Genomic DNA, 15,543 nt, shown 5'->3' with positions numbered 1-15,543 from the left:
TTTGTCTAAATAAATTGGAAACAAAACAAAAACTTAAATTGTTTTGAATTTTAGCATTAACATTTTACACAGTATGATCAAATTGATATTTATTTTGAGATATGCATACAAATATGCAAAATGAGGATGTAACATATAATATTGAATATTGACAGATATATATATATATATATATATATATATATATATAAAGATTTGGTAAACCAGATTTGGAACAACTAAACAATGCTGGGTTGTTTGAACCCAAATTTGGGTAAAATATGGACAAACCCAAATGTTGGGTTAAAAATGTAATTTAACTTTCACTTTCAGCTGTAAATTTTTTAATTGCATTTTTAACCCAACATTAGGTTTTGTCCATATTTGACAGAAATTTGGGTTAAAACAACCCAACATTTTTAGAGTGTAGCTTAGAACTAAACCGTATAATGTTGTCGTTAAACAAGTACACATTATTTACTAAAAATACACTCTAAAAAAATGCTGGTTTGTTTGTTTGGATCAAATATGCACAAACCTAACCATTGGTTTAATTTTTTATTAATTTTTTTTAATTCAATTGTTTAAACCCAAAGGTTGGGTTCATCCATATTTGACCCAAACATTGGGTTGAAACAGCCCACCATTTTTAGAGTGTTCACCATAGACTGTTAAAGGTGTACACTTTGAACAGTTTGAAGTGAAACAAACACTCTTTCAAAACATCCAACACTCAGTTTCCCGCTTCAGAGTCTTATATTTTGGTTTTGTGCGGTATGTCACACCTCATTGCCTAAATCCTGCACTCAGAACCAAATTTCTGAGGCTTGTGTTAAATTATATGAACAGAGCACTCTAAATATAAGCTGTATTTCTCAAGGCTTTAGAAACTACAGCCTGCGATGATGATTGTTTTGTGTCCCGGACTCCGTTGAATCGGTTAATTGTAGGTTACCTTTTGTCTCTTGCGGAGTGTCCAGTTCTTCCACAGCAGCAGACGGGTCTTGCTGCCCGTGTTCATGGCTCCAAACTTAACCCCTTGTAGGGGTCACACAAAAAAAACAACAAACCTGCCAAAACATCGCTCTTATAATCAATCTGAGAGAAAACTTGCAGAAGTTGCAGCCTTTAACAATTCAAGTGACCGATAAGTGACCATGTGATCAGATTTTACACGACCAACAGTCATTCCTTTAAATTTTACTTTTTTTCTTCTTTAAACCGCAGTTTTAGTGCTTGGAGACTTGTTTGTGTCATTGGGTAACAAAGCTTTAAAGGAAAATATGGGCCTAGAATTGAACCACTGAACTATTTTGAGCCAAAGCAAGACCAAAACCGTCACAGACAGAGCTGTTATTATGTCTGTTAGACATCTAATTTTCCACAGTGATCTTTTTGCAAACACTGATTAAAGCTGTCAGGTTCAGGTTCAGATACAAGCGTCTCATCTTACAGAGTCTCTTTTGACAGAAATATGAATGAATCTGATTTAAATTAAAATGCCTTATTTTAAGTTTACCAAGCAAAAGGAAGTCTCTATATGCATTTTCAGCATCATTACTCAAGTCTTCAGTGTCACTTGATCCTCCAGAAATCATTCTAATATGATTTGCTGCTCAAGAAACAGTTATTATTAAATCAATGATGAAAACAACTCAGTTTCCCCTCAGTTTCAAAAGAACAGCATTCATTTGAAATAGAAATCTTGTTAAATTACATATGTCTTTCACTTCTGATGAAATGAATGTATCCTTACTGAATAAAAGTACTAATTTCTTTATATATCCTACTGATATAAACATAGTGTACGACCAAAAAATGGTATGCTCACCTCAGTGCTGAAAAGATTTGAGTCCCTCAATATTCGCATGTAAAGGTACATAATTCCAGTCCATGACAGTCGCCGAAACACAACAGCCAAACTTGCAGCTCTTGACTGACTCAGGTGATACCACTAATCTGATTGCCTTAATCTGCTGGGTTAACATGGCCATCAGCAAAGCCCTCCATTTTAACATGACAACTATTCTTTCTTTAAACGTACATGTGGTGGATCGATGGATTAGGATATGCTAATAATGTGTGCTGTGTTATATTATACATTATAAGGGCATTTGGAGAATGTGTGCTGTATTTCATATCTCCTATTTCTGTGTTTGTTGGATGAGTCAGAGCTGAGCAGCTCAGTGCTGGAGCTCAGGTGACATGTCTAATTAGGGATGAGGAGAGACAGTCTGTCCAAGACACAGGGAGTGAGGACAATAGGCAAGAAGCAGGACACTGGTTTGGCTTCCACATAAAAATTGAACATTTGACTGATTAAATCACAATAGATTATATTATAATGTACAAATTTTAATTTGTAGTGTTCAGTAAGCAGGAATAACTGTTATTATTATTTTTAAGTATTAAACATAATTCTATACCCACACCGTTTGTCTTGTGCATTTTTTTTTATAGAATTTTTGCCCGGCAGATAAAAAGGGCCAAAAAAAATAAAACCTAAATGTTGGTGCCGATGACATTTAAAATGATTTATAAACTCTTTCAGTATTTATTAAGATTCTGATATAACATTTACTTTCATATGTTCAGTTTTCACATTCATTTTAGTTTAAGTTAACACTGAAAAAAAAAAAAAAAAATTGAAACAATTTTCACAACAAAGAAACAGCACGAAAGTTTAAAATTTGTAAAATCTAAAAATGTGTAATTTTTATTATTTTAAAAAAATATATATATTTCTATTCAGCTTTCATCTATTTTTAAAATTCAGTTTTAGTTTTAATAATTTTAGAACATTTTATTTTAGTGCCATTTCTAATTTTAAATTTTATTTCAAGCTTTTCGTCTACTATTTATTTTTTATTTCAGCTGTATTTAAAAAAAAAACAGAAACCTAAATGTTGGTGCCAATGACATTTAAAATGATTTATAAACTCTTTCAGTATTTATTAAGATTATGATTTCATATGTTCAGTTTTATTCAACTGAATAAAAAAAATTAGAAACAATTTTCGCAATTCCAAAAAAAACAGCAAATCGACTGAAACACGAAAGTAAAAAATTTGTAAAATCTAAAAATGTGTAATTTTTATTAGTTTAAAAATATATATAGTTCTATTTAGCTTTAATCTATTTTTAATCTATTTTTAAAATTGAGTTTTACTTTTAATAATTTTAGTACGTCAACTTAAAAACATTTTATTTTTAGTGCCATTTCTAATTTTAAATTTTATTTCAAGTTTTTCATCTAATATTTATATTTTATTTCAGCAGTATTTCAATAAACAAAAATGATTATAACTGGTTTTAGATTTAGTTAACAATAACACTGTGAAGAACTCAAACCATAAAGTGCCGACTAAATCTTTTTGATTTGGGCCCGTAATAAACCACCAGTAATATAGCAACCACAAAATTTTTATGAATAAATAAAACAAACCCCAATCCCCTCGAACAGCACGCCAAATACGCATAACCTTTACTCTATTTAATTATATGCAAGTGTGAACTCTTGAAACACCTCAGCGACTGCGTAACAATGCCCTGGCAACATCACAGAGGCCACTCATTTTTCATTCCGAAAATTTAAAAAATGTAGTCTTTATATTTAACCCACTTTTACTGTACATGTAAAAATGGACAAAACAGAAAAAAAAAATATGTGCAGAAAATATAAAACTAGTTTTCACTAAATATTTATTCTGCAAACATGTTGCACATCTTCAAGAATTGTTGGTACTGTATGTTTATGGCAGCAGGTTATGTGAACAAAATGAAAACAAATGCATATGTAACTGAAATAAAATGCACTTATGCAGCCTAAAACGCGCAAGAGCAAAAGCATTTCCGAGAGACAAACAATAAAACAAAAAAACAGCCGGCAGTAACAGTATTACATAGTAATGCCCATGTGGTTAGGCTTAGCAAGTGCATCGCAATGAACAGGTTGGCATTTACAGTACAGACAATACTATACACACTCCTGTTGAGTTGTAACAATTATTACACAGAACTTCTGATTTCAAGAACACATTAATATAACTGATTATGTAATGATATAGAAGTGTCTCTTGGCCATCTCATCACAGTGAATGAGATAATGAGAATGAGACACATTTGGCATAAATGTTCAGAAACAATATACAAAAATAACATAAAAGAGTGCTCACTTACAGTTAAGTGAATGTCACAAATGTTTTGGACCGTTGCTGATATTTCCGGCTCATACAATAGCTTAACGGGACATTAACAAAGAGCTAGTAATCCAGAAAGAAATTCACAGAGATGTTTCACCTCTCATGTAATATGTTTGCCCTTTCTCAAAGGGATAATAAAACAATTTCATATATACAGTATGGCACAAAAAGACATACAGATATAAAGCCTACTAGACTATTAACATTGAGGGCTGTGGAGGAATCAGTCACTGTCACATATCAGGAGAATACTGTACCAAGCATGACAAAAACTGCCCTAGAGAAGCCAACAGATTTGGCTTTGTTAACAATCAGGCTTTTTTTTTTTTTTTAAACAAAATGCGCCTCGCGCTGTTCCAGCTCCTGCATACGGCGACTGCGTCTCTGATAGAGGGGTTTGGAGTCTGTTGGGTTAAACTCCTCAGCGCTGGATCCTGGAGACTGAGGCGGCGAGAGCGTGATGGGGCTTAGCGATTCGCTTTCCGACAGTCCTTCTTCCGCTCTTCCTGATACAGTGCTTGTCACTGTTGTAAAAGTGGGCTTGGGCGTTAGAGCGATAGTCACCGGAGTTGTTGGTGTGGCGGGGGGCGTCGTCACTGCTGTGGAGACTGCTCCTCCTGTTGGTAATATGGTAATGGCTGTTGTGTAAACTGTTCCTGAAGTAGTGGTTGGTGCTGCTGAAACGGTTTTTGACAGGGAGTCAAATGACCTGATTGGGCCTCCTGATGGAGGTCTGTAGAACGTTCCAGGAGGTGGTTTTAGTGTCCGTGGAGCTCGGAAGGATATTGGAGCCCCGCTGGACTGACTTGTACCATCTTTTCTAGCAGCGATACTTTGGGGTCCAACACTAATTTCAGACGGTTTCGGCCCGCCGGAAGGTGGCAGGTTAGCCACTATCATTGCAGTTCTGGGTGTCACATCGTAATGTCTGTACTGTCTGTCCCATGTCCTTCTTAGCGTCTGAGTGTCGATGAAGGGGTTCCTGTAACAGTTTGAGAATCGTGGTGTCGAAGGCTTCTCCGGTTCTGTGGTCTCCTGAATGGCGGCAGATGAGTGTTCATTCTCCACGGTGTTGCGGCTGTTGCGATCGTTGAGCAGTCGGTCCACGGGCATGCTGATTGGTCGAGACACTTGCTTGGAGCGCTGGGGGCGCAGCTGCACCAATCGGCTGTTGGCACCGGGCCGGCTGAACACAGATGTGGCCTTCTGCATGTCTAAAGGAGCTGAGTCAACCCCATTTATATCTGAGCCCTCAACCACTGGAGAGAAGAAAATACTCTTAAACTTCATTATACAAACGATTCAATTCAAAACAAGCTCTCAGTAAGCTCTTATTGCATTTAAAATTTGAATATGACTTTTGCATTTCCAGGTCAGTTTTGACCCCGTGGAACATACGTTTATAAAGCAGTCATAACTTCATATTTTTCTAAACTAAAAACCATATATTATTTGAAGAACAACAACAACAAAAATGTAAAGGCCCTTTCACACCAGTCATGTTTTTTTTTTTTTCTCAAAATTGGGACAGTAGAGTTCTTAGTAACTTGCGTTACTTATTTGAAAAAGTAATTCAGATATTTTGTTGTAAATTTAAAAGTAATGCATTACTTTGCAAGTTACTTGAAACAAGTAATCTGATTACATGGGGTGGTGATGGCGCAGAGGATAAGACACATGCCTTTGGTGTGAGAGACCCTGGTTCGAATTCACTGTGAGACACTAATGTGTCCTTGAGCAAGAGCAACCCCTAGTTGCTCCAGAGGCGTACGACCTCTGACATATATAGCAATTGTAAGTCGCTTCGGATAAAAGCGTCAGCTAAATGAATAAATGTAAATGATTACATAATCCCAACACCGATGGTCAGTATTATTACACTGTTTTTAAACAAAATACGGACAATTTTTCATTCTGCCATGGTTCATCAGTTTTGATTTTACCAAAGATGAGCAGAGTTAGTTTATACTAACCAGGTGTTTGCGCTCTATCATCCCCTGTCTTCATCTCCTTCACTTCCCCCAATAGCTGTGCAGAGGTAATCACAGACGAGTGTCTCTTGTAGACTTTCGCACTCTGTATGAAGAATAAACACAGATCAGAAAGTATAAATGCTAATATTTCCTAAAATTTTAGCTTCCGTTCTCGGGCCCATCTCACCTCTTTGATATCCATGAGAGATCGGGAGTGGCGGCTGAGTTTTGGCTCTTTGTCCGGGATGTTGGGCACAAGTGAAGCATGTGATGCCGTAGGACTGGTGGGAGACACAGGGCTGAGGGGGACATCAAAGATCATCTGGTGGTAACTGATGAGCAGTTCCACCATGCGGGCCTGGTGGGGGTAGTCAACCAGAGAGGACAGCGACACTTCCGCTTCCAACTGCCTTGGCTTGATGAGCGTGGGACCGAAGATGATACCCAGGTTACTAGCCGTCATTTTGTTCTCCTCAGATTGCTCTGTTACTCTGTAGGACAATGATGTTTTAAAGTGGTGGATTTATATTTTTTACTCTCTCTAAACACATTTAAGGGTTTCAACAAGCAATGAAACCAGATTCAGAAAATGTATTCCTGCTTTTTGCTACATTCATTTTATTTTACAGATGCTTATGTTTATGGTTTGTGTTAGGATACCTGTGCAGATGTGTGATGAGGAACTGCAGGGTTCTGTAGTGGGCTGCAGGAAGCTGGCGAAGGAGGTCTCTAATTTTGAAGAGAACTCTTTTAAGCTCAATGCTGAGGCACAGCTGCTCCCCTGGTGATTTCTCTTTAGCAGAGTCAGTCTCATCCAGGTTCTGAGTCTCTTTTGCCAGCCCAATGACATCATTATAATACCGATACAGAATCAGCGGCTCTGGCAACTGAAAAAAACAAACAAAACAAAACATTATTGTTTTTTTACAGGCAATTTGAATCAACAATCAACAAAAGTAAAAAAAAAAATATTGTTGGTACCATAAATGGTTGCTTTCATAAGTATATTTTTCATCCATTTCTCCCATAGGGATTTTAAAAAGTCTTTGTTAAAGCGTTAATAGCCATGAACCAAGCCAACCAGCTATGAGGTGATTCATAACATTATAAACTTTTATTTGAAGCAAAAAAGTATTTGAAAATCTGACAAAAATACAAAGGTACAAGACTAAAAATTATATTTAATGCTTTAGTGAAAAAATACAATCCTATTAGCATTGCAAACAGCATAATTAAATTAAAAACAACAAAGAAATTTAGAACTACTCCTAAAGATTAATGATTTCATCTTGACTTGATTCATACATTCGTTCACAGTGCTTCATGGGAGTTGGCGAAACTAACAAGATCTTTTGGCACATTTTGCTTGTTTCGAATCTCTGATTGGTGGAATTTTCTGTATAGCATCATGGGTAATGTTGTTTTTTTTTTCACCACAAATTTCACCATTGGATTATGAAATGAAACATATTTTACTGTCCCGACTCCCTAATAGGGAAATTTGTTGTGGACTCGATTATCAACGTTTCTACATGATCTGTTACACCTAGAACAATTCTAAAATACAATACATTAACAATACTTTACATACATTATATTCATCACATTTCATTACATTCACCTTGACCACACACATGGGTAACCGCGAAAATACATAAAAGGATAGGAAGTATTATTGTCATTTGCAATGCTTCATTATTAAGTCTTGTAGCTTTGTCTTTTTATTTGATTTTTTTATTTTGTTTTGCTTCAAAACAAAGTTTGTAATGTTGTGATTCACCTAATGGCTGGTTGGTTTGATTAATGTTGTATAACTTTAATTAAGACTTTAAAAAAAATCTGAAACCATGGACACTGAAAAAGCGGGCGGGCACTGTTACACTCTAATATGTCAAGTTTCATAAAGACATGCTGAAACCGGGAAACATTTTTGTCCCACCACACCTGTCTTAGGTAAAGCTTGAGCACGTTGCTTATGTCATGTGGGTGGAGGTCAGAAAGCTCCACTAAGTCCTTTCCATTCTCAAAGGCCTGGCACAACTTTTCCACACGAGACTTCGCCCCATTCACACGGTAAATGCCCTTGAAATGCACCGAAAGTAGGCGTCATTAACAAGATGACTCAAGCCTTGAATTAAATCAATTTCTTTCAGCTGAATCTCAATTCTTTACCTTAATGTTCAAGGCACGACTCTCGATTTCAGATGTGCATTTTTTTATGATGAATGGGATGCCGTCAGGACTGTTCTTAGCTACTTGGGCGAAGTCAATCCCGAACAGGTGCAGTCTGCCCTGGAGCTTCTTATGACCACACTGAATGGCAAGAGTCTCCAAGCATTTCTTATGACAGGCCAAGGAGCACTATGGAATAAGAGATTATAGAATGACACACAGCTTTATTGAACAATGTGAACTGAATCCGTGTGGGTGTTGATGATGATGACGTACCTCTTCACACTCAGCCCCGTGGAACACCACCAGACTGTCACACTCTCTGCATTTGGAAGGCGCTCTCAGTTTCCGCAACTTGTGGGTGTGCGCTGCTTTTGACATCTGAGTATTGCGGAAAGGGCCGGGAGAACTGGCCGCTTCCAACACCATCTCAGAGAGGCCTGAGACGAGAGAAGACAATATTTTTCGAAAGCTACATTTGCGAATAGTTTACAAACACGCTTCTTTACAAACCCATCAACGAAGTTCTGTTTTGGAAATGGGATAATCAAGAGTCTTAAATGTGAGTGGGGGAGGGAACTGAAAGAAATGTAATGATTCTGGTTTGAATTCCGATTTAATGAATGACTCTTATGGTACTTTTGAGGAAGCGCAACCCTCTCTCCATTTCCTCAAATGTATTTCCTAAGTCTAACATGCGTTTACATTCAACAATTATTACTGAAATGTAACACTTTTGGTGGAGAGACAGGAACTGCTAACTGTGGCATTTCGCCAGTGTCAACACCAAGCCCATCTGTACAGCTGCACAGAGAGAAAAACATGGGTGCGAGCAATTCAGCACTCGCGTGTGGTGTCACACGTCTATGAACACAGACGGCCACAATCACGCGATTCAGTTTGTACTACCAACCATTATCTGATGGGGAAGGTGGTTCCCGCTCATCCAGGTCATCTGCAGAAGACATTGTACCAGTTGAGGGAGTTCTGGGAAGCCTGCGTTTGAAATCCCCTTTAGCATGAAGACACACAAACACACACATTAGATACTTCCGTCCTGCAGAGCACTTCTCCGTCCTGGCCAATGAGAACTAGGTCAACCACTTTACAATCAAAACTTACAAACTTGCCTAAAACAGCAATATTTTTAGAGGAACTTCTTTTTCGGATATAATATATACAGGGCTCAACAATAAGAATGGCTGAAAGCATTTCAGGATGTCTGGCAAAACTGTCACATGCCTGATTAGGTCATTGCTTTTATTCTCACATCCCAACGATTTGTTGATCACAAAAAAAAAAAAAAAATGTATGCCTGGTTTTCTGCAATGTTGTGAACGATGGTCAGCAAATTATGTTAAAGGTCACGTTGTCTGGTAGGCTAATGTAAATGAGGTTTTGGAATCATGAAATGATAACTGCCACAACAGCTGTAGAATTGACATCATAAATGATCTGTTGTAAATTGTTTAGTGAAAAATATATTTTGTATGACATTTATAAAAATCTTTTCTTAAACATTAAAATGTATACTCTCTGTGGTAATGTTAGCATGGGAAAATAGTAGAAGCAGTAGTATATTGTTTAATGTCAGAACAGAATGAATAACTAAATGAATGAATGAATGAAATCAGTCAATAAATAAATAGGGGAAATAATAGTATATTGTTTAATGCCAGTAAAGAAGGCTATTTTTGGCAAAAACAACAAATAAAATAAATATTACACAGAAAATGAACAGATATAAGAAGCCATTTTTAGATGTACTTGTGATATATTTAAAATAAAGTATTTCATATGTCCCATATTGTGAAACGGATAGTAGGATGAAATGTGTGTTCACCTGGACTGGCTGTGGGGGAGTCCATGGATCGAGACTCGCTGCTTCCCCCAGCACTCTCTGAGTCACTGCACATCCCTCCACCGCCAGCACTGCCTGAGCTCCAGGCCCGCTGTGAACCCTGCGTCCTCAACACTACAACACACAGAATTAACCTTAGAATTAACTATACATTCCAAATCTCTAGTCTCCATTAACCTGAGGGAGAAAGTCCTGTTTGTGTTTGGGGGAATTAGTCTGCATGAATGTTTCTTAATGCTTTAGTTTAGTCATCCAGCCTGAATGCTCAGGCTGTAATCCAGCAGACTGATGATGTCATAGCACCAGGGACTTTTTTGGAAGCCGAGAGCCGATCTGGGTTTGGGCCTTAATCCTGACAGCTTTGAACGGCCAGCGCTGGGTAAAAACCCACGGTGGCCATAAAACTAATAACCTGTACAGGAGATTACGTGCCTCATAGAGGCAAACATCTTAGGATTTTGTTTAACTGGAAAGAAAATAAATGTCTTGGAGTTTTAGAGTATAACAAATGCAAGTTGAGTAGGTTGATGTCCCCCAAAGAGTGTAAAAACAGCCTGAAGTAGCAACTTTGACTCAATCAATTGTGTGAGTTTGGGCCAGGATTATCTGTTTGTCCAAACAGTGGTATATGGGGAATTATGTCATTATTGAAAACTTTTAGTCACCGGGCTAGATGTTTATTGACAATGATACAACAGATCCTACCTTGCATGTCTATACTGCTATTGGACCGTCTCTCTGCGATCTTGGTCTTGCAGGGTTGTACGGTACCCTCGACCTCATCTGCACTGTGGTTATCCGCAGAGGTAACAGAACCCTGTGACAGATTCCCATGGGACGAGCGGGTGCTGCTCTGAGACCTCTTATGAATGGACATTCTGGAAAGGAACGAAACTTGTTAAAGCAGGCTTTATAAAAATACCAAAACAGGCTGTGCAAATGTGAAATGGGTCACTCAAAAGGCAAGCCTGAGATTTGAATGCACTGTAAAGAGATGTGATAGCACTGGCCAGTGTGTTTGTACATGGGTGTGATTCAGAGGTCAAGCTGAAAAGCAGAGTTTGCACAGGGTAGTGATTACGAACAGCAGAACTTGGGTAAACAACACGCCAAGACCAGCCCTTCGTTTCGTTCATCATTCTTCCTGAGGAAGATGCAAACAATGCATGAGTTGCATGGAAACTTGAGTGTGGACTAACCCAGATTTTGAGGAAGTGGTGATGTCCTGAGACAGAGACTCCAGCCACACTCGCTCTTTAGGCAAGCTGCGCACAAACTCAGAGTAGCGCTGGCCTGGCTCATATTTTTTGGCCTGTTCACTGAGAGCTTGGTAGTTTACAGATAGAGGCACAGTCTGAGCCTGCTGCATCTGGAACCAGTTCACCGTCACCTACAAGAGTTCATGAGAACAGTCAGTGTGCAATAATAGGAAAAACATGAAGGTCTTTTCAATATTATCAACACAACCATTTAGAAGATGGGGGTCAATAAGAATTACGTTTTGACAAATTAATACTTTCAGCAAGGATGAAAAGGATAAAACATTTATAATGTAACAAGATTTATGTTTCAAATTTGAACTTATCAAATAATCCTGAAAAAGACGCATCATTGTTTTCCTCAAAAAAATTTGAGCAGAACTACTGTTTTCAACATCGATAACGAGAAATGTTTCTTGAGCCACAAATTAGCATATTAGAATGATTTCTGAAGGATCAAGTGACACTGGAGACTAGAGTAATGACCCCATCAACAGAACAAATTACATTTTAAAATGTAATATTTCACAATATTACTGTTTTGCTGTTTTTTTTTTTTTATCAAATAAATGCATCATTGGTGAGCATATTCGATTCGACATTTAAAACTCTTACAGACCCCAAACTTTTGAACGGTAATGTTATAGTGTTGTAGTGATACAGACCGCTTTGAGAGTGAGGTCGCATTGGAAGACCAGCTTCCGAATCTGAGTGAGGATCTCACTCTTAGTGCTTGACAAGCCGACTTTCTTTGCCTCTAGATCAGCCACACAGGCTTTATACTGCTCCTGCGCTTCCTCTGCCTAGAGTCACCACAAAAACAGACCGTGAGTCAAACACAATAAAAATCATAGTGATTTTACTAAGCCGCACTATGTCATTAGCAGCACCAAACCAAACATTTAACATTTTATGAAGAAAATGCTCGCCCATTTGCAATGGTGTACCGAGTAGGGTTTAGTGTGATGCTATATAGTTGCTGGTGTTGTTATAGCAACAGTAATGTTTAGATTATATGGCCAAATTTTCAGACAGTGTGAAGAAAAGAAAAAAAAAAAAATCAAATGAATTCCCACAAACTCTGTTTCTTATTGCCACTTTGATGCCCAGTAAACAAGGACAATAAAAGCAAGGGTGTGTGTGTTTCTGCAGTCTGTGACGGTGTTAAAGGGACACTCCACTTTTTTTGGAAATAGGCTCATTTTACAACTCCCCCAGAATTAAACAGTTGGGTTTTACCATTTTCAAATGCATTCAGCCGATTTTCTGATATTTAGAAGAATATCAGTAACCAGACAGTTTCTGGTCTCATTGACTTCCATAGTATATTTTTTTCCTACTCTGGAAGTCAGTGAAACTGTCTGGTTACCGATATTCTTCTAAATATCAGAAAATCGGCTGAATGGATTCGAAAATGGTAAAACCCAACTGTTTAACTCTGGGGGTGTTGTAAAATGAGCCTATTTCCAAAAAAAGTCGAGTATCCCTTTAAGAGTTGAATTTAGAGTTAAAAAAAATTCTTTATAGCGCACTTTCTGCAGTACCTTCTGTAGGGCCTCTTCCTCCACCCTCCGTTTCTTCTCCAGAGTCCTGCCTCCTGCTGTTGGCTGCTCCTCCTCGGTGCGGCTGGTGGAGCTGCGTGCCTTCTCGTACTCCTCTCTCCTCTGCACCTTCAGCAGACGAGCCTTCTTCAAAGCGTTCTCGGCCTCGCTCTGAAAACACGCATGGGTTATAAAGCACTATCGTTCTTAAGAAACGTTAGTGATGAAATTCAAGTAATCATAGGTACCGTTTTCTTCAGCTCTCTTTGCCATTGTTCCTTTATCTCTTTCCTCTGCTTGTCCAGGTCATTCTTGCGGGCCAGTAGTGGCTGTTGGAATTAAGTGAATTTTATGGAATTATAGGAAAATGATTTGTTGAATAGTTAGTTAAAAGTGTACAGCAGAATCAACTGAATATACCTGTATGAATTTGTTGGTTTGAAGAGCTGTAGCCGTTTGGAGCAGAACATGATTGTACTCGATCTCATTTTTAAAGGCAGAGACGTAAATATCCCGGAATGGCATGTAGTCCTTTAGATAAAGACACACAATCACACAATAATGTCACTTAGAGGCCCAAACCCAACTACAATAACATTCAAAATTTTGGGGTAAGTACGATTTTTTTTAAATGCAGTTAATTTCTGTGATGACAAAGCTGAATTTTCAGCATCATGAGTGTCACTGAAGAATATGCAGATATATTTTTATCCTAATAAAATAAAATAAATTTGACGCTCAACAAACATTTATTATTATGTTGTGCTGTTTGACATTTCAGTTAAAAGTGACGGACAAAAGAACAGCATTTCTTTTACCTTATAAATGCTTTAACTGTCACTTTTGATCAGTTTAATGCACCCTTTATAAATAATCGTATTCACCGTAAATGTTTGAGCATCATCTTTGATCAAAACAACATACTAAAAAGACCCTCACCTGCTGACTTGCTACTGCCTTTGCAGATTCTGCCATCTTGGCAAAACCTTTTGCACATTCCATGTCTGTCAAAACACAGAGAAACACTAAAGATCAACCATGAAGACTCAAAACAAGTAAGATCAGGCTTTAAGAAAGGACTGACCTAAGTTGAGGCGTTTCTCCACCCAGGCCAACATGTCTTTGGTGTATTTGGACCAGGCTTTGGCATAGAGCAAGGCCGACTCTACTCCACTGTCATTCTTCAGCAGAAGGAGGTCCACCTGCTCCACAGTGGACAGCTCTGGAGACAGAGCATGATCTGGAAACACACACCCAGAACACCACATATGAACACACGCATACAAAAAAAATACACAAACACTCCACATTGTTTAAAAAGATTGCTAAATATATGCACAGAGGAGCCCTCTGAAGGTATTTATATTTCCTGAACCTCATCTCTGTGCTCTCTAAAACTGTCATTTAAAATCTACTATTAAATGTTACCGCCTTATTTGGTTTATAGGCCAAATGTTACAAGGCAAATTTTACAAGTTAGCCTTATTAAAGGCAGCGACAGCCCTCAAATTGGTGGCAGACTTGCTTGTTAGAGGACTAAATAGTCTCCATGTTTCTCATAAGAGATGTTTCTAAAACTGACACTAATCTGTGTTCGCATTAGATGCATGTACTATATATTGCGTGGCATGAGCGTGTGAGATCATCTCATAAAATCTCTGCTTAACCTTAGTCAAATGCACTGACACGCAGCTCAGCCGTGCTGGATCCAAGCACCCCGCCCCATAAGCCACATGTGGTTCCCATTCCTCATACAAATGTCCAAAAAAAAAAAACCCCAAAGAATGTCAACCATTTGGCAAACAAGAAGAATGTTAGACTATATGAAAAACAACACAAGTGTGAAGGTATGGGGGTGTGTAGAGCTCTCTTGTCGTTTATGTCCCAAGTCAGTACTGCTCATCTAGAACAACACCCATCATGTGTGGTTTGTTTAAACTAGCAAACTTAAAGTTAGCTTCAAACTCAGTGTTTGCATTTCTGTTCGGGGACACATAAAATGAGCGTTGTGATTTACTGCAACACCTCGACGGCACAAGCCTGCTATCTTTGTGATAAAAACAGTGATAGAAAGATGTAAAAGGCGGCTGCATAAAGAAGAAAGGAAATCCATTTACCTGCCAGATCGTTTTGACTGCAGCCCCGTGAATCTTCAGAGAGGTTATCAAAAGACTAGAGGAGATAAAGGGAAAGACGTTTCACACGGCATGAGAAGTTTGATTACAGAGGTGAGGGATGAGAAGGTGCTACTCTTTCATCTAGTCTCTCAACATCTAGGTCGATCAAAGCTTGAAAACCCTGCTCTAAATCACAGGTGCCAACCAGGTTTCAACCAGGTTTTTTTTTCAAAGATATCTAAACTTAAAGGTAGGGTAGGCTTTTTCGGAGAGGCTAGCAACTTTGAAATCATAAGATCTCACCCTCCTCTCAGAGTGATCTCAGAGTGTCTCAGAGTGTCTCCAAAGCCGCGCTTTCTTATAAACACATGAACACGGATGACCAGAGCAGAGTCTGCAAAGCGGTGAATTGAGGTGTTAAATTACCTGTTTTTATATA

General features: G+C 38.2%; 2 protein-coding genes across 4 annotated transcripts in view; both read right to left on the bottom strand.

The window, feature by feature from the left end:
- abca4b (ATP binding cassette subfamily A member 4b) overlaps positions 1-1,044 on the bottom strand; it is a 134,922-nt gene extending 133,878 nt beyond the window's left edge. Inside the window, exon 1 of the mRNA XM_089131364.1 lies at positions 935-1,044. Within this exon, the coding sequence (XP_088987490.1) occupies positions 935-1,000 (66 nt within the window). The 5' untranslated portion in view covers positions 1,001-1,044. The remainder of the gene's footprint in view (positions 1-934) is intronic.
- A 2,620-nt stretch (positions 1,045-3,664) lies between these two features.
- arhgap29b (Rho GTPase activating protein 29b) overlaps positions 3,665-15,543 on the bottom strand; it is a 38,998-nt gene continuing 27,119 nt past the window's right edge. For all 3 annotated transcript variants that reach the window (XM_039657088.2, XM_039657089.2, XM_039657090.2), the window contains 18 exons: positions 15,105-15,159; positions 14,072-14,227; positions 13,927-13,991; positions 13,408-13,518; positions 13,236-13,316; positions 12,991-13,158; positions 12,112-12,249; positions 11,387-11,577; positions 10,893-11,065; positions 10,170-10,301; positions 9,240-9,338; positions 8,603-8,766; positions 8,327-8,515; positions 8,099-8,236; positions 6,815-7,041; positions 6,342-6,645; positions 6,155-6,257; positions 3,665-5,440 (listed from right to left, as the gene is read on the bottom strand). In XM_039657088.2, coding sequence (XP_039513022.2) covers positions 4,512-5,440; positions 6,155-6,257; positions 6,342-6,645; positions 6,815-7,041; positions 8,099-8,236; positions 8,327-8,515; positions 8,603-8,766; positions 9,240-9,338; positions 10,170-10,301; positions 10,893-11,065; positions 11,387-11,577; positions 12,112-12,249; positions 12,991-13,158; positions 13,236-13,316; positions 13,408-13,518; positions 13,927-13,991; positions 14,072-14,227; positions 15,105-15,159 — 3,423 coding nt within the window. In that variant the 3' untranslated portion in view covers positions 3,665-4,511. The remainder of the gene's footprint in view (positions 5,441-6,154; positions 6,258-6,341; positions 6,646-6,814; positions 7,042-8,098; positions 8,237-8,326; positions 8,516-8,602; positions 8,767-9,239; positions 9,339-10,169; positions 10,302-10,892; positions 11,066-11,386; positions 11,578-12,111; positions 12,250-12,990; positions 13,159-13,235; positions 13,317-13,407; positions 13,519-13,926; positions 13,992-14,071; positions 14,228-15,104; positions 15,160-15,543) is intronic.

This window comes from Pimephales promelas, chromosome 5, assembly GCF_988280905.1.
Source record: "Pimephales promelas chromosome 5, fPimPro1.hap1.1, whole genome shotgun sequence".
Taxonomy (NCBI): Eukaryota; Metazoa; Chordata; class Actinopteri; order Cypriniformes; family Leuciscidae; genus Pimephales; species Pimephales promelas.
The sequence above is the reverse complement of the archived record's forward strand: the minus strand, read 5'-3'. Positions and strand labels throughout refer to the sequence as shown.